The sequence below is a fragment of the Corvus kubaryi genome, unplaced genomic scaffold (genome assembly GCF_017639235.1).
Source record: "Corvus kubaryi isolate FWS band 111438036 unplaced genomic scaffold, C.kubaryi_AGA036_p1.0 split1-37355, whole genome shotgun sequence".
NCBI lineage: Eukaryota > Metazoa > Chordata > Aves > Passeriformes > Corvidae > Corvus > Corvus kubaryi.
The window spans coordinates 4,370,049-4,388,253 of record NW_024582078.1 but is presented as its reverse complement, the minus strand read 5'-3'; the positions used below and the strand labels follow the sequence as shown (position 1 = coordinate 4,388,253).

At 39.9% G+C, this 18,205-nt stretch overlaps 1 protein-coding gene across 8 annotated transcripts in view; it reads left to right on the top strand.

The window, feature by feature from the left end:
* Nucleotides 1-18,205, top strand: part of ST7L (suppression of tumorigenicity 7 like) — a 23,786-nt gene extending 5,581 nt beyond the window's left edge. For 4 of the 8 annotated variants that reach the window (XM_042013551.1, XM_042013552.1, XM_042013546.1 and 1 more), the window contains exons 6-17: nucleotides 1,355-1,433; nucleotides 2,242-2,396; nucleotides 2,520-2,617; nucleotides 3,035-3,149; nucleotides 4,914-4,986; nucleotides 5,703-5,805; nucleotides 8,916-9,066; nucleotides 9,206-9,298; nucleotides 12,550-12,689; nucleotides 14,035-14,088; nucleotides 17,365-17,434; nucleotides 17,669-18,205. In XM_042013551.1, coding sequence (XP_041869485.1) covers nucleotides 1,355-1,433; nucleotides 2,242-2,396; nucleotides 2,520-2,617; nucleotides 3,035-3,149; nucleotides 4,914-4,986; nucleotides 5,703-5,805; nucleotides 8,916-9,066; nucleotides 9,206-9,298; nucleotides 12,550-12,689; nucleotides 14,035-14,088; nucleotides 17,365-17,418 — 1,115 coding nt within the window. In that variant the 3' untranslated portion in view covers nucleotides 17,419-17,434; nucleotides 17,669-18,205. The remainder of the gene's footprint in view (nucleotides 1-1,354; nucleotides 1,434-2,241; nucleotides 2,397-2,519; nucleotides 2,618-3,034; nucleotides 3,150-4,913; nucleotides 4,987-5,702; nucleotides 5,806-8,915; nucleotides 9,067-9,205; nucleotides 9,299-12,549; nucleotides 12,690-14,034; nucleotides 14,089-17,364; nucleotides 17,435-17,668) is intronic. The other 4 variants (XM_042013548.1, XM_042013549.1, XM_042013550.1 and 1 more) reach the window with 4 other exon arrangements.

Genomic DNA, 18,205 nt, shown 5'->3' with positions numbered 1-18,205 from the left:
GGTGTGGGTGTGAATTATTGTCAGTTTGTCACATTCCAGAGGTGTTCCTTGTCAGCTGGCTGTGACATGTTTGATATGAAAGATGTGTTTTTATTTCACAAAAGGGAGTGTATTGTCTCGCTTGCTGAGCCAAGACTAATATTTTGTTTCCGAAAGAAAACTCAAATATTTTTCCACGTTATTCTTGCTGGACAGCAGGAGGTTTTGTTCCAAAAGAAACATGTATAGATTCTTCAGTTTTCTTATCGTCCTTGAGATAGGCCAGATATAGAACTCCATGAGTCTAAGGTTTTGGAGTTCTTTCAGAACTGGTTTTTAGTGTGAAAGTTAATAATTCTGCATTGAAAATGGTAGCTCTGAGTCTGTTGTTTTCCTAGAAGTTGGTTTTCAGTTTGTGTTTTCCATGTTTCCCGAATGGACGCATGGTGAGGAGGGGTTTAGAGTCATTGCACTGAAATAATTTTGAATTCAAGTTGTAGTTCAAAGGACACTTCTGAGTAGATTTCACCCTTTTTACTTGTTCCCTAGAACACTTGCTAATAAGCTGATAAATTGTGTATCTTGAATTGGCTTTGCTGTGTGATGCTACTCAAATGTGCTTTGTAAATTTTTTTTAAAATTGTTAACCCTTTATGATCTGACAGTTGTCTAAAAATAATCGTGGAACAGCATCCCAGAATGGTTTGGTTTGGAAGGGACCTTAAAGCCCATGCAGCTCCACCCCCTACCATGGGCAGGGACACTTTCTACTATCCCAGGTTGCTCCAAGCCCCGTCCAGCCTGGCCTTGGACACTTCAGGGATGGAGCAGCCACAGCTGCTCTGGCCAACTTAATATTTTAAGTACAAAACTCTACCTGTGCAAGATGCCACTTACTCCATCACTGTTTTCTTTGAAGTTCTGTTTGAAAGCTTTAAGTTCTCTGCAGGTCTATGCAAGAACCTGTGTTTAACAATTGCTCCTGCCAAGCTTTCAACAAGTTCTGGAAAATGTTTCCGAAAATCTGTAGCAATTCAGAAATTGTACATCTGCCTGGTTATGTAAGCTGTTTCTGTGCTCTGTGTAGGAGTTGTGAAATGGTCAGTGAGGAATCTTCCTGGTGGTGTTGCTTTCTTAAACTAAATTTGGGGCATAATGAACTGTTGAAAATTCGATGCTTGTGGTAGGAGCAGGCTGAATTTGAAACACTTGTTTGTTCTTTCTTGTAACAATCATACAGCAAACAAGAATTTTCAGACCGGAAGGGAATGTTAGTTAGAGCTGGCTCCACGCAGCCGGTGTTGCCTCCACTGGCTCCCAGGTCTTTCCCAGGTGTCCATGTCCCTCACCAGCTTTTCCGTGTTTTTTCCTACAGTTATGCAGAAAGCGTGGCGAGAGAGGAGCCCGCAAGCCCGGATTAAAGCAGCATATCAAGCTCTAGAGTTGAACAATGAGTAAGTTTATAAATCCAGTTGCTGTATTTCTAGTGTGAAAGATTAAGTGGAAGGATAGTGAGCGCACTATCAGTTTCTTCATCTAGTAATTCACTTTTAGCAAAGTTCTAAAGGGCTTAAGGGGAACTTTTGGGACTGGGAATCGCACATGGGGCTGTAAATTGCACTGAAGTACTGAACTGTTCTACTAAGAACATGTTTTGTGCTGCTTTTTTTCTTAAATCGTTGTATTAGTGGCAATAACAAATGAGAAATCTTATTCAGGTGTGGAATCGTCTAAATTGAATATGAGATCATGTATTTCAGAGATGGCATTGTGGTAGAACTGTGTTCAGAATTCACAGATGCCACTCCTGTAAAGGATTTAAAAATCCTGTAGCATAAACCAAAGAATTTCCCCCACTACTGTGATCTGCTTTGTTATGTTGTCTTGTTATTTTTGCATAAAATGTTTTTAAATCTCCTGATTTTGCAAAAGCAAACCAAACAAAGAAAAACCTTTCCAGACAGCTACAGACCATTTTTACAGTTTCAAGGAAAAGAATTAAACTTACTTTTGCATTTTTTTCCTTTGTTTTTTTCTCCAAATGCAGGGGGGAGGTGTGGTTTTTTTCTGTAGAATGGAAAAGGTTGCTTTTTTCCTGTCACTCCCCCTTTGAATTCACATCAGTATTTTGAAACTTAAATGTTGTCAATGCTTACATCTTAAACATAAGTGAATCTTGCCCATTTCTAATGCTTCTAACACTTAATAAAAATACTAAACGTCCTCCCTCAAAATAACTAGTAGGTTTTTCTCTTACTTCAGTTGTGCTACTGCGTATGTCCTTCTGGCTGAGGAGGAAGCAACAACTATTGTGGATGCTGAGAAATATTTCAAGCAGGCTCTGAAAGCAGGAGAAATGATTTACAGAAAATCTCAGAACTGCCATTCCCAGAGCCCCCAGCATGAAGCACAGCTGAGTAAGGACTCTGAATCACATTAACTCTTGGGTTTGTGTGAGCAGAAATGTAAAACTAAAGCTATAATTAGGAGAGGTAAGGATTGAAACTGATAGACTAATATTTTTTTGTCTTTGTAATCAGGAAGAGACACCAATGTATTGGTGTATGTGAAAAGGAGACTAGCTATGTGTGCCAGGAAACTTGGAAGAATACGAGAAGCAGTAAAAATGATGAGAGATGTAAGTAAGAGTAAAGAAAACCTGAGTTAACCACTGTTTTCAGTCACATTGTCCAAACTGAGGGTTTTAAGTTCATTCCTAGGCATCATAATTAATCTAATCGAATTATTTTCCCATGAGATTTGCACATCATGATTGGATGGGGCTTTGAGTAACCTGGTCTAGTAGCAGCTGTTCCTGCCCTTCTGCTGTAGCAGGGGGTTGGAATGAGATGAGCTTTGATTGCTTGCAACCCAAACCGTTCTGTGATTTTATGAAATGATGCAATTCTTTTCATGCTGCTTCCATGCCTGTTTCTAACACTCTGAGACAACAGAACATTGAAAAATCCTAGATTATTGTACTGATTTCTATTAAGCATTTCAGTGATTCAACTGCAATACTGTATGTAATTTATTTCTCTTTACTGATTTGCAGCTGATGAAAGAGTTTCCACTTCTGAGTATGCTGAATATCCATGAAAACCTCCTGGAGGCTCTTCTGGAGTTACAGGCTTATGCAGACGTCCAGGCAGTTTTAGCCAAGTATGATGGTAAGTTTCCTGTTGGAAAATGTGGGTATTTTTGAATAAGAGTGCAAGTGAAGTGGGCAAGGAATGTCTGTCCACAGGCAGGAGTCTACCCATGACCTCAGCAAGGTGAGCAGATTCCCTTCATCTGTAGCAAACAGATACTTCCTGAGTGCAGGTCAAGTTCTCCTTTTGACTGCTGAGGTCAAATTTAGGCAAACTAAATTGCATACAAATTACTTTCTATGTTTTTAAGTTACTTCTAATCTGTAAAGAAATCCTTGCTTCAATTCAAGGATTATTTTAATTAATCTCTTCTGCATCCCTGGTTATGCCTAAATTCATCAGCCTTTTTCAGCCAGCACATGGCCCTGTAAGTAATTATGTAAATAAGATGGAAAAGGTACTTTTCCTTTCTGTCATCTTCCAGGCTTGCTCTCGTGCTTCTGTAATGCTGAGGTTGCTCGTCAGAGATGAGCAGTGTGCAAACATGCTGTTTGCCAGAGATCAGTGGTGTGCATCAAATGGTGTCGTTTGCTTTCACTTTCCGTCTCAATTAGTAGGTTTCAGATATTGTGTAAGTCTAAGGAAAGGTTAATAAAATATATGCTTATTTTTTATTGCCTTCAGTTTTGCCACCTAGACAGTGCCCATTTCATGAGTATACAATAGGCTGCTGTCAAAGCAGGGCCTTCAATCACCTTTGGAATGGAGGGACATAGCAGCAGTATTTTATGACAGTTACTCTCAGAAGTTGTTGAGTTCTCTCTTATGTCAATTCTTTATTGCCTCAGGGAATCAAAGGGTATGCTGTTTTTGCCCAAATCCTGTGCCACTTGTATATGGCCAACCTAGCACCCTGCTCCCATTCCTTGATCCTCTTCTGGGTGGATTCCTCTTAATTTATGAAAACCATTTGCACTTTGCCCAGTCCTTGCTTCTGTTAACACCAGGAATTGTGACACTTTCTTAGGGTTGCTGATTTTTTTCTGAGTGTCTGGAAAAATGAGTACAAGCTTCAAACTCCGTGCAGCACCCCTGTGTTTTGCTTGACATGACAGCCAGACTTGTAGTAAGTGATGGACAAGCCCAGGATGGGATTTACCAAAAAAAGCAAGAACCATCTGACTATACACAACATGGTACTTGGGAATTAGACCCCAGACTTTGTCTGCTTTTAAAGTAAACTTGCACTGTGGAGTGCTAACCTTCTAATCTGTAATTGTCAGCTCAAACTTGGCTTCAGATATTCTACAAAGATACAACTAACAGAGTTCTTCCTCGTGGAACTGCAGAAGAACAGAAATTGCATTTTTGTTAAAATTCATCTACGTGTCTGTAACGTAACTTTTTGTGATCACCTTCTGGTCAGTCTCTCAGCGTTGTATAAAACTGTGTTAAGGTACAGTTGCAAAATTAAGTAAAAATTAGAAGCTTACTTTAAATCTTTGTGGGTTAATATAGGAAATACATTCTGGTTTTAATTGTATTTATTGTAATTGTAAATTGTATTTATGTGTGCATTTCTTTGGATTCAGTTTCAGTGTGTTGGTACATATAGAAACAAAAAATGACTCTATCACCTAAATACAACTTTGAGTTTTCAATCTGAGACTGACTGGTGACTGTGCAAAGAAATTGAAAATTTCTAATCACAGCTGAAATGTTCCAGATGTTACATTCACTGTTTCCCATACCCAAGAAAAAACCTTTAACTCAAAGGATGTGGGTTTAAAATGTTTGTATTGCCTTAGAATCTTACAGCTTAATTATTTTATTTTTTCACAGATATCAGTCTTCCCAAATCAGCAGCAATATGTTACACAGCAGCTCTGCTAAAAGCCAGAGCTGTTTCAGAAAGGTAAGCAAAGACATGTGTGAAAACAATGGTTTGTAGCTAATCTTAGGTTCTGATGTAAAATATGAAGGAAAAAGGTGTAAATATTTTATGTTTTAAGATTACTTCTGAACTGTAGAGAAATCTTTGCTTCAATTCAAGGATTATTTTAATTTTTTAATATTTTTATATCCCTGGTTATGCCTAAATAAGTAGCTGTTAAAATTCTAAGAGCAAGCTGAGTGTATTTATATATACACATATATTTGTGTGTGTAATTAAGCACAATTTGAATTTCCTTTTTAGCATCCATAAAGTTAGTACAGGTGAGGATGTTTTTCAAGAGCCCATGAATTGGCCAAGTGCTTTTGTGTAAATTCTGTTTTTAGTGTTTTGCTTGGGATTTGTTTTTTGGGGTGGGTGCAGGGAATTTGTGGTAGTTGATGCTGGCATTTCACTGTGCTCTGAGGCTCCACCTCCCAGCAGGTGATGCTGTAACAGGGAGCTGAAAGTCAGGGCACTCACCTGACATGATTGACATGAATTTTCATATGTCATATGGGCATTGGTAACAGTCAAGATACCTAACTTAAAACGAACATTTTTCTCCTAGAAGGGTTTGTTTGTCTTTCTTGATAAATCAGCCACTTTTTAATGAAATCCAAGTTCACAATGCAAATGAACACCTGGTTAGCGTTTATTATGTATTACTTTTGTTCAGTGTGGGTTTTTCCCTTCAGGTTCTCCCCAGAAACCGCCTCCAAGAGAGGGCTTAGTACAGCAGAAATTAATGCTGTGGAAGCAATTCACAGAGCTGTGGAATTTAACCCTCATGTTCCAAAGGTAAGAGTATTTTATTTCTTATTGGACTGCTTTTACTGTATTCTGAAAAATACCATGTTATAATATAATTTTGTTACTGGAGCCTTTCTAGCCCCATGTTTTCTTCAATTTGGTTATAACTCCAGCCATGGAGTTGTTAAAAACGTTAGTATTTGTATCATAAATGTTTTGTCACCAGATTTTTTTTTTTTTTTTTAATAATAGCTGATGTTCAAACAGGGTTTTATGCACAAAAATTTAAACTTGGAATTTCCTGACTCGTTGGGAAAATCCAGTAAGGTATTACTGAAGGCCCTTTACTCTCAATAAGGGTAGACATTAATAAATATAAGTGCAGATAGTTAAAGTCATAGAATAATCACAGAATGGTTTGTGTTGGAAGGGACCTTAAAGATTCCTCATTCCAACACCCTGCTTCCAAGTCCCTGAAGCCAAATTAAGTTCTTCAAACAATAATCACTCTAGTATTCCAAACCCCTTTATCCTGCTGTGCTTCCAACCATGGCTCCGTGGTTATTGAAGAATCTACAGTCACTTATTTTCTTCATCCACATGTAAACAAGATTAAGAGTCTGTGTCACCACAGGCTAATGTCTGGCATCAAAACACAGATTCCACGGAGCACTGGGTGAATAAAATCTTGCATTGCTTTTTGCCGTACTAGGGATGCTTGCAGTATGAAACCTTGAATGCAGGAGGTTGGCTCAGTGCAGGGTCTAATCCTCTGCAAATGATGGTGGAGTCCCAGTGGCTGCTGCTGGGGAGGCTGGAATGATCTGGCCGCTCCGTTATGTCTGCCTGTCCAATCCAATAGAATGTGCACTGAGAAAGCTAATTGCTGGGAGAAATTGCTGCTTGTTTGCATGACTGATCAAGAGCGTAGCAAGTCCATTTCAGACAGTCTCAGACAGATTTTTCTTTAGCCTCTGCCTTTAGGGGCAGAAGATTATAATGCATTATTATTATCTAAAAGTTCTTTTGTTTTGGGTATCCTCCAGTTGTTTCTGAAGCCTCATATACCTTTTTAAAGAAGTTAAGAGATCGTTTCAAACAGGCTGTTAAAATATGGTCTCTAGTTCTGCAGACAAATGCAAAAACTGATTCCAGGTTTCAGTAATTTGATTTTCTCTTCTAATTGTACATCTCTCCATTCTTCATGTTTTTTTTATTACAATATTGCCTCGAGGCACCAGTTGATTAGATGACAGAGCAGAATTTTATTGGTGCAGGCTGTTTAGAACTCTGAAATGTTTATGGTCAAAGCAAGCAAGTGAACAAGGGCGGAGAAGTGAAGCAACTCGCCCAGTGGATCACAGAGGGGGAGGAAAATCTGATCTGTCCTACAGCCTAAAAATAAATGAGTATGTAACGTAGAAATCCCTTTGTTCACACATCTGATTAGAGTGATTGTACATAACATCGTTTTGCATAAGGAAAATAAAACAAGGTTTGTTTCTCTTTGTTCTGCTTTTACAAGGCTGGGGTTTGTTTGGAAAGTTAGAACCAGCTGGAAAACTGGTCCTCTTAAGCCATTTCAAATTAGAAATCCATAACTGCATTTTGGTACTGTATGAAGCAATCTTTTGCAGTCATCTTCTGAATATTTTAGAGATTTTTTTATTGTGTATAAAGACTTCACAACCTTCAGTTCAGTACTGAGATACCTTCAGTACTGATACCTTGCCTGTTTCATGCTTATGGACGTGAAAACCTGCCAGACTGGAATTTTTCTGTTTATGTGATAACATGGGCTCAGAGAGAGCTAAAGCCTGGAGTTGAGCATTGGTGTGTTGTGGCAATACTTGTAGTGGGGCTTCACCACCACTCCTGCGTTTATATTCCCAGTTAGCATAATGGAAGAGTGGGCACTGTTGAGAGCATGAGGAGTCGGGTCAGGGGTCAGATATTTGAGACCATTTTCCCACAGCAGCCCTGTGTGAGTGATCCTTTACTGTGTTTAAAAAAAAAAAAATTCCAAAAAAAATTGAAGAGGATTAGAGGGGATTAACAAGAATATTACCCTCTGGAGTGCAGGCCCAAGGCACGGAGAGAAGAACCTAGCCAGGCAGCAAATGTGCTTTATTTGGCTGGGGCACAACCCCTCCTACATTCCTTGAAGAGTCTGAATGGGAAAAGTTAAGTCCTCAAACTGGATTAGTAAATAATCTCATAGTTTGTGGCATCTGCCGAAATAAATCGGTGAGTTAGCTGCATTCTTACACTTTGGGGGACACTCCAAGGAATTGCCAGCTACATTGATCAAAGATGTGCATTAACTTTGGCTGTTACTGAATGAGACACTTATGGTAGGAGAGAACAGCTCACAGGTAAATACTAGAGCTGAAATGGTCATCTCATTCTTGTAAAAAGTAGTCCTCTGTTTTTAAAAGCTAAGTTCAAATGAATACCTGACTCTTTTAATGTACCTTGAGAAAACGTGATACATTTTAAAAATTGCATGTTCTGTGTTGCAAAAGAAATGGGAAATGATGAATCCTTGTGTTCTTTGACCCTTCTGAGTATCAGATTTCCTGCTGATGGAGGGAGAGGGCTGAAATTGAAAAAATCTGAAATCAAAGATACTTTGTGGTAGCCCAGAAAGACCACATTAAAAGAAGATTTTCCTGCGTTTGGTTTATTATTCTTCCTTTGGTTAGCACACTGACACTTTCAGGTTTGCTGCTTATACTTTAGAGCTAACAAGTCCTCAACCGCCTACATTGAAACTTTCAGTGATGAAGTAATGAGCAAAAATACCGTTGGTTTGGGGTTTTTTGTCAGCCTAAATTTGTCCCTCATTGGTGTTGCATGTGCAGCATTATACTTAATGTCTGTTCCACAAGAATGTATTTTTATTTTGTCTTACTGAAGCTGTATGTTTTTTCTTGTTTTTTTTTTTCTTGTGTATGTGAAAGCCTAATTTAAGAGTCATATACACAGGAGTGTGTTTTGCTGCTTTTCATTTCTCATGTGAGTGCAGCCTGGCTGCTTTGTGGTAGAAACTTGCCCCTTCTACACTCAGTTACGCCCAAAATGATCATTTGTGTTTCACAATAAAAGGTTTTGGAATATTCCATGTGACCAGGTGGGCTTTCCATTTTTCCTTTCAGTATTTACTAGAAATGAAAAGCCTAGTGCTGCCTCCAGAGCACATTCTGAAGCGAGGGGACAGTGAGGCAGTAGCCTATGCTTTTTTTCACCTCCAGCACTGGAAGAGGATAGAAGGAGCCCTAAATCTGCTACACTGCACTTGGGAAGGCAGTAAGTATCTTCTATTCTTTTTTTCTGTACAGTAGACTAGTCTCTCTGCCTTTACCCTCCTCAAACATGATTGGTTCTCTTTGTGAGAAGCTGGTCGCCTGAATAGATACAGATCTAATGTCACTCACCCTTTTTGCAGCATTTAGGATGATCCCGTACCCATTAGAGAAAGGCCATCTTTTCTATCCCTATCCGAGCTGTACCGAAACAGCAGACAGGGAGCTGTTGCCAAGTAAGTGGTTTCTAAGCAGTAATGATAATAAAACACAGGCCAAGGACATATTCAGTTTGTGGTATTCTGTATTTACCTTACTGTGATTTTTTTAGTTTGAGCTTCCTGTGAAGGGGTTTCAGCTATTTGTTGATGTCCCTCCCAGAAGATCCTGAAGCACTTGACGTGTGTGTGTGTGGTAAATGTCAGCTTGATGCTGTAATAGCCGAAGTCCTTCAGAGATGAAATCTGTGTGTGGTACATTCAGACTGAGTCTGGCCAACTTTGAGAACAACAAAATGGACCATTTGTTAAAAATTGCTTTTAAAAGAATTTGTGGATTTGACTGCTTTTGTAGCAAGGAATCAATCCATGGTTCTAGGCCTGCACTGGGTATGCAGTAAAACCTGACTGTGATCTTACAGAGAATCTTTGGTTAATCTGTAGCTTCGTAGAACAGGTATTGTTTTCTGTCATTAATTCAATGGTCTGTATTTATCTGCTGGCCGCCTCCTCGAACTTCTTATCCATGTATTTCTACAGATTTATAATAACATTTGATACTGAAAAGTAAGTCTTATCCAGCTGCTCTTTGCTTCAAGGTTACTTTATGCAATTATGAGCCTACATGTTTTTTCCTTTGGGCAAGACAAATAAACTGTATCATTACTGCCTGTACCCAGGATATTTAGGAAAATAGCATTAATTTAGATTAGAGTTGAGCTGTTAATTATATATCTTAATTGAATTCCTTTGGGGTTGAACTTCTAGATCTTGAAGAAACACAATTCCCCTGGGACTGGAAAGGGCTACTGCAAAAGCACCAGCAGCCCCACAGAGACCACAGCTGCGAAAAGGAAAACTGCACAGACGTGTTTCTGTTTAAAAGCCTGAAGTTATATTTAAAATGTGTAATTTAAATTTGCCCCCAGACTGCTTTAAATTACTCATTTCTCACTTATGCAGGATATTGCACAAGGAATTCCTTGGTTACCAGCTAACCCTAAATTGTAGACTTCCCAGCATAATTAAACACCAACACATGCAGATATTTCAACAGGATCACTCACGCATTCCTGTTATGTTTTAAATATAAAACTACCTATAAATAAAATCATCTTAACACTTTTATTGCAGTACTTCCTCGAGAAATCTTGGCACTTAATTTTAAAAAAAATTTATCTATTTAAAATAATGTTGACCAAATCAATGATTCAGAAAACCTGGACTGGTCTGATGAGTAACGCTTCTCAAATGTCTGTGAACGTATAGAATTAGCTTTACTTGTCTTTACCTATTTTGAATTTGGTTTTAATTTCTCAGTGTAGGAAAAGCTACTGCAAAAGGAATTAATTCCTATTTTTTAAACACTTTCCTAAATTATATTGCTCCATGTTTTGGAAATTAGGTGAGTTTCTGTATAGTATAAATCTCTGGGTACCATTAACATCTCTGATGGATGTTAGACATGGATTTCCAAATATTCTACTTAACTGTGCTCCAAAATCATATCATTAAAACCAAAACAAACCCTGAGCACTTTGCCATTAATGAGTTGCAAGAGCACAAGACACTTTCGGTGGGTTTACTCTTCTAATGGTGCTTTAATGTGCCAGCATTCATAAACAGTAACTGGGCGGGTAAAGTGTCTTTTTCCTCCTCAGACTTCAGTTTAAAAAGAATACAATTGTATTTTCTCATTTTACAGAAAAAAGCTTATTTATAATTTTAGGTTTTTGTTAGGTTTTAAAAACAGCTTGTCAAGAAGGGCAGTTCTTTGGTAATTACTTATGTCTATAGAAACTATTTTTTTCTTCATGTAAAAAATCTTTTCAAATCATTGGATAGAAATCAGAGCTGCAGGTATCCAGAGCCAGTAAGTAATTGCACATTCACCAAGCAGGTCCTCGGCAAGTGACCAGTAGTAGTGTCGTGAGTGCTGAAAGCTCTACATGCCACCCTTGGCCTGGCTAATCACCCGCTTTGGATTTTGTTACCAGAGATTGGAAATTGCAAGGAGCTGCTATGTACAGAATTTATAACCCAGTCCTGGTGCTGTTTTCTTTGAGGTCTGCTCTGTCAGCTGCTCTGAACAGATTTACTGTAGTCTACAACCAGAAGTCTTCAAGAAGTACTAAGAAATAGATGTATATATAACATGCTGGTTGTTTTGTACTTGCTCAGCTTCTTACAGAGTGTGGAGATGTCCTGTTCTTTTCAGGTAACAGGGTTAGAGCTCCAGAGAGTTGAAAGCACCTGAATTGTTTTAGTTGGTGTGGGTAATTTTGACAGCTTGTGAACTTGTTCCGGTTTGGTCAAATTTAGAAATATATCCTCTGAGAGAAGGCACAACAACCCCTCCCCCCACCAGGTTCGGGAAAAATAAATTTTCCTCAAAGGAAAGTGAAAGAGATAAAAACTATTTAACAAACACACGGGAAAAGGATAATAATGCTAAATAATAAAATTTTGCTGTGGAGAAAAAACCTGGGAAAAAGTGTTCGAGTCCTCCCTTTGGTCTCCTCGGAGCTGGGGCTTGGCCCAGGGCCAGGCCCTCTGTGCCCGGTGGAAAGTCCTCCCGATGTGCTCTGATATTGAAGCAGTCCAGCAGAAAAGGGAGAAAATCCGGAATTCCAGGGAAGGAAAAAAAAGTTCAACTCTCAGTCTCTCTCCAGAGAAAAAGAAACTGAAAAACTGGCCAAAAGCTGACTGGAAAAAAAACCTGCAAGCCGGGTGCTTCCTCGCTCCCCTGCCGCAGCTGGAAAAAGAAATAGTCTCTATCTCTGTGTGACCTTGAACAAACTGCAAACTGCTTTGAAAAAGTTTTGCTCCGTTTTTCCTTCCTCCTCTCAGGCTCAGTTTAAAGGCATAGAAAAGCACAAGAATTAATTTCTGGGCATAGGGCAGCGATACGGGGATACACATCATAAAGTCACCCCAGACAGAACTTTACAGGTGTTCCCTCTGTCCTGTTAGAAGAGTAGGTACCAGAAACTGAGCCTAATGAAATGCTTCAAAAATAAAGCCCATGCAAATGAAAAATATGACTGGGAAGAGAATATTAATAATGAAAACAAATATATAATGACTATTAATAATGAAAACAAGCATGTAATGTAGGGGAAAAATTTTTAAGTTAAAGTACTGGAACCTAAGATGTGCTGCATGAGTCTTTCCTTCTGAAAGTCCAGAAATGAGCTACAAGGCTATAAGTAATTCAGAAAGCAGTCCTTGGTTATCAAATGTCAACATTCTTCATTTTTTCCTTTCAGCATTTCATGAAGTCTCCGTTTACCCCCAGAAGGAGCTTCCCTTTTTCATCCATTTCACAGCAGGCCTGTGTTCCTTTTCAGCCATGCTGGCCCTCCTTACCCACCAGTTCCCTGAGCTGATGGTCACTTTTGTGAAAGCTGTAAGTACTGCCTCTGTCATGGGGCTTGCTTAGGTTTCTCCTGAGTTTTTGGGAATTTTGATGTCCAGGGTGAAATAGCCTCTAGTCAGTCTCATGCTTGTGGGGCATAAATTATTTTATCTGGTTTGCAAGAATCTCCGTAGTGACAAACACAGGTTGAAATTTGGGCAAAATGTCTATTTTGACAAGAGATGAACTACTGCTGTTACATACCATGGCTTTAGTTTGCACTGTTACAGTGAGAGAGCAGCATTTCAGCACCAGGGAAATTTTTCCACAGAGCACTGTGTTGAGTATGGATTTTATCTGTGTGGAAGTGAACAACTGCAGTGGGAGAGCCTCAAAAATAAAAGCTGAGAAACGAAGTGCATAGGCAGCTTCCTGCCCCAGCTTCTCAAACTACTCCAAGCAGTAGGTTTGGCCTTTATTGAACTGTGGATCTCATGCAGTAGAGCAGAGTAGTGAATAAAGAGCTCCGAACTCTTTAAGTGAATCATTTATTCTGGCTTTGCTAATCAAAATAGAGGGAAAAAGACATTTGCTTCCTGGCTGGTTTAATGCAACAGGTAGTGGAGACCCAGGAGGAAAGCCCTTCTTTTTTAAGGATGCTTTGTTCCTAAAAGCGTTGGCTTTGCTAGTGAGCCCAGTCTAATGTCCAAGTCCTGCAGGTCTGAGAGTGGGGCCTCATTTCCACACAGTTGTGTTGATCTTTATGCTGGAAAATGTAGTTGGACATGCCAGTGACAAATTTCAGTGCTGCTCATAGTTGGCTGGGTTCATAGTAACTAGGGACTAACTATCTGCTTGATTAATTCTATAAGGGCTGCATTAGCAAAGTTGTATGATTTCCAAAGAGATACAAGGCCAAATGTTATGCTAACAAAGAATTGCTTGGTGAAGTTCTCTCTGCTGGGTTTCTTGAACCAAAAAAAAAAAGAAAAGACTTTGTAGAATTGAGTTGGGCTTTGCAGTTGGGATGTCCAGTGACGTGTCTCAAGTGTGGGGAAAAAACTCCCAGGGTTTGGTCATTTGGCAGTGTGTTTATTTTCTTTAGGAAAAGGTGATCAAGAGGGGTGCGCATTGCCACAGCATTCCCCAACCAAATCACAGTGGCAGCAGGCACAGACAGAGGGGTTCTTGACACTCTCTGTGGCAGTTTAATACCAGCAAAAGTTGAAATTGTGTACTGAGATCATCAGGCAAGAAGGGAATTCTGTATTACTCTCTTGAGATTGGCAGCTGAGAAGGAAATACCAACTTCCAGTATTCTGCTAGTTTAGCTAGAATTAATGTTGACTCTCAATCATACTCTAATGATAAAAATTCTTCCATATTTTATTTTTAGATGATTGTACTCATGATCCCATTCCTGATGTTTTCAGAGGGATTCAGAAAACCTGTAAGAAACAATGATACTCAACATCAAAGTAGCATTTCTGGTTTTATTGCCCACAACAGGGGTGTTGCAGCTAGATGACTTTTAAGGTCCCTTCCAACCCAAACCATTCTATAATTCTGTGATTCCATGTTCTAGTTAATAGATTGCTTCAATATTTTAACTATAATGCTGTGGTGGCTGCTACTTTATACATACTCTCTTGTCTTCTGGAGGTCTGTAGTAGTAGCATCTAGTTGAATTTTCACACCAAAAATGGAAGATCATCTTTTATTTAATGATACCAGCCTTTCCACTCAAGCAATAAATAAATAAATATAAATAAAGCAATTATTATTTGCTATATTGAGCATTATATCTTCAAGTAATTCCAGTGCTTTAAACTTTCTAAATTACTTTTTCCTATGTATTTCATTACTTCAAGTGTTTTTCATCTTACTGTTCTTTAACTTATTAAATATAGTAATTTGAGATAATAAAGTTCTAGCTGGTATATCTGGAGTGCTTTGGCCATAGATTAAAGCAATGCAAAATGTATTTCCAACTCTTGAATTTCCAAGAAACCTAGAACACGGTTTTAGGAATGGCAATTGGAAAGTATTGTGTATATGGAATTTTTCACTGTAAATCTCCAAGCAATGACTCCTTAGATTACATTTCAGTTACTTCTTAATCAAACTGTTTTTCCAGCAGTTGAATCCACAGTGAGCTGAATGCCTCAGAAGGGGTTTAAGAAGTTGGATACCTTTCTATTGACTTGAAAAATCTGAGTTTACATACTTTCATTTGTTAGTGCTTGAGTTTGTTTCCTCCATAATAAATCACAGGGTAAACCTTGGCAAATTGCTAAAAATATTCCAAGTGGCCAAAAATCACAATGAAGCATTTCCTAGTTCCAACGTATACAGTGTGATACAGCATCCGCAGAGGCCGGAGCGCTGGCACTGGCTGCGGCAGCGGGAACCGCTCCTGCCCCCCGCTCGCAGCCCTGCGAACCGGCGCCACGGGGAGCTTTGGTGTCTGCGCGGCTCGCAGGGTTTGCAGGTGTTGGGGGCTGGTGCTGGCAGAATGTTGAGCGTTTACTGATGCAGTTAAGGGTCCGTGAAGGTGCCCAGAACAGCTGTGGCTGCTGCATCTCTGGAAGTGTCCAAGGCCAGGTTAGACAGGGCTTGGAGCAACCTGGGATAGTGGAAGGTGTCCCTGCTCATGACAAGGTGTTGAAATCAGATGATCTTTAAGGTCCCTTCCAACCCGAACTGTTCTATGATTCCATGATAACTGTGCGAGTTGGTGCCGGTGAGGACAGTGGAACAGGCAGTGGTAGGGGATCCACGGGAGCTGCAGTACCAGTGCAGGTGCTCCCTGGGCCTCGCTGTTTGTTTCATCCAGATTTCTGATCTCTTGGAGAATCACACTGTTTGTGATCATCAGACAGCTCTGTTTCTCAGTAGTTGCTGTTTAGAGTCTTCTCAGTAAGTGACAGAAGGGAGGAAGGTACAGGTACGCAAATGACAACAATTTGAACAGCTCACTGAACAAGCTGAAAAACACTGCTAGATAAAACAACTTCTGTTACAATTGCAGTCAAAAGGTTCTGATTGTTTTTTCATTCAGTATGTATTTTTATTTTTTAATAATTACACAGATGGAGAAGTGGGTGGATGTGTATCATCTTGCAAAAGTGAGGTTGCACAATTCCTTCTGTAATACAAAGACACCAAGAAGTCTGCAAGAACACCAGTGATGCAGAGTGACAGCAGGCACTGTAAACATTTCTCAGGAGTTCCTGAAAACACTGAACATACCTTCACAGAATCATGGAATGGTTTGGGTGGGAACGGACCTTAAGGCTCATCCTGTTCCACCCCCTGCCATGAGCAGGGACACCTTCCACTATCCCAGGTTGCTCCCAGCCCCGTCCAACCTGGCCTTGGCCACTTCCAGGGATGGGGCAGCCACAGCTGCTCTGGACGATTCCAAGCAGATTGATCGCATTTTTTACATCTGAACGTTATGTTACTGGAATAGACCAGTATAAATTATTTTTAAAATACTGAAAAAAATAGTGTAGCAGTGTTCCTGCTGTATCCTACTGAAAACAACTTTCTTTTTCAGGGAATTGGATAAAATCCTAAGATAGTCCCTGTTCCAAAGTGGTTTTATATGGATTGCTTGATATTTTCACAACAAAGAAAGAAGTCATGGGACTTAAATTAAAAATTGGCTAATTTTTATGATTGCGAGATTAGGAGAAAGCATTTCTCATTCTGGCTGTTCCCTAGCTCCCTGTTGGAGGATTCCTTGCCATTTTGTCCATGGCAGCCATCTAGGGACATAAACTAGGGCAAAGCAGAGCTGTGTCTGGCAAGTCCTGCTTTGTGTGACACTCTGCTTTACTTTCGGAACAAATCCCCCTACCACTTTACCCAAAGCTCATTAAGTGAGACTGGAGAATTAACTTTTTAGCCAGCTGCTGAACTTTTCATATTTATAAACACTTGAGTCTTTTGCTTATCTAAGAGAAAATGTGTATAGTTTGGAGATGTGCACTTCCCTGCCAATGTGTAATGAGTGGTTCTACACTTGGTAGGAAAAAAAAAGCCTGAAGTTTCCTGTCAGAGCTGAGTGTCAATGCCAAGGGCAAAGGTTTCTTGCCTTGCTAATCTACATCTTAACTCATGCTCTTAATGTGAAGGTGCCACACGCAAACAGGCAGGGAAGAAGCTCACTGCAAGGAAAAGCTCCTGCACTGCTGTGAATGTTATGTTTTAAAAGCCTTTTTAATGTAATATTTGAGGTTATGATAGAAGCCAGGAGGGCCAAAGTAAAAGCTTCAAAGTAAATGAGTCCTGTTGTTGCTAACTCATGAAATGAGGGTTTGCACAAGGATAACCCAAATGCCAGTGGAATATTTGGGGGATGGGTTGAGAAGGTGCAGGGGAGTTTGCACGATTTGTTTTAGCCTAATCTTACTTCTGGAACTGTTTAGATGGCATCTAGAATATGGATCCCGCCTGGAAGCACAGACTGGTCTTGGTGGATGGGCTGTTCAGTCTGAGGTGGTGACCTGTAAATAATCTATGCCTGAATATTGAAAAAATGAGGTGATCATTAAGGTCCCTTCCAACCTAAACAATCCTGTGATTCTCTGACAGATCTGCTGTCCTCTTCTCCCATGTCTGTTCAGCCCTGAAGGCCCAGTGCTGAGGCCCAGTGCTGAGCAGCTGGAAGAGTTGTAGTATGGAGCAATGCCATTCTAACCCTCGTGCTTTTGCCCAGGTGCTGCGGGTGCTGTGGCCAGTGAGTGCTCCCAGCGTTCTGGCCTCCAGCTGAATGGACTGCACCAGGGGTGAGTGGACAAGGCTGGAACTGGGGCTTCCAGAGGGTTTTTCTTTTTCTGTGTGTCTTCATTACTATCTAATATTTACAACAAGCCTATTTCATGGCATCAGCAGTGAAGGGATTGGAGTTCAGTTGCCTTGAGGGAAAGACACCAGGGTAGTTTTTGTTCATACCTTGAGTCTGAAGAAGGAAGTTGGTTTGGAAACTGAGCTGATTTATTGTTGTGTTCTGTTTCTTCCAGTGCTTTGGGACACTTCTTTCACCCTTCAGTTTCACTGTGGAGCACACAGAGGTCCTGCTGCTGTCCAGCCCCTGGCATAAGCTGACTCCAGTGTGACTGGAGTGTGTTTTCCATGATAGCTTGATTTTATTCTCATGAGCCTCTCTTGGTGGTTCGCTGACCCCCAGTTGTGGGGGCCAAGGAAGAAATCTGGGCTCTTCAAACTGATATCTTTGACAGGCTTCCACATTGATGGTGCTTAACATACGAATTTCTTCTTTGGCCTTAATCTGTAATCATCTAAGAAAATAGTTCTTGTTGAGCAATAGTTTATTGCTCTCTAAATCACTTGGACAACTGGAAGCTCATACTTCCTCTGTAAGAAAGGAGAATACACAAACTGAGCAGGTGTTCGGGGTATTGATACTTCCTTCTCAGCTGCAGATGCACCAGATACTTGGCTTAGATTTAATTTTATAAGCCTTTTTCAAAATATTTGTTAACAGCAAAGTATGGTTCTGCTTTCTTTATTAAAAGGTTGCTACTTAACACATTGAA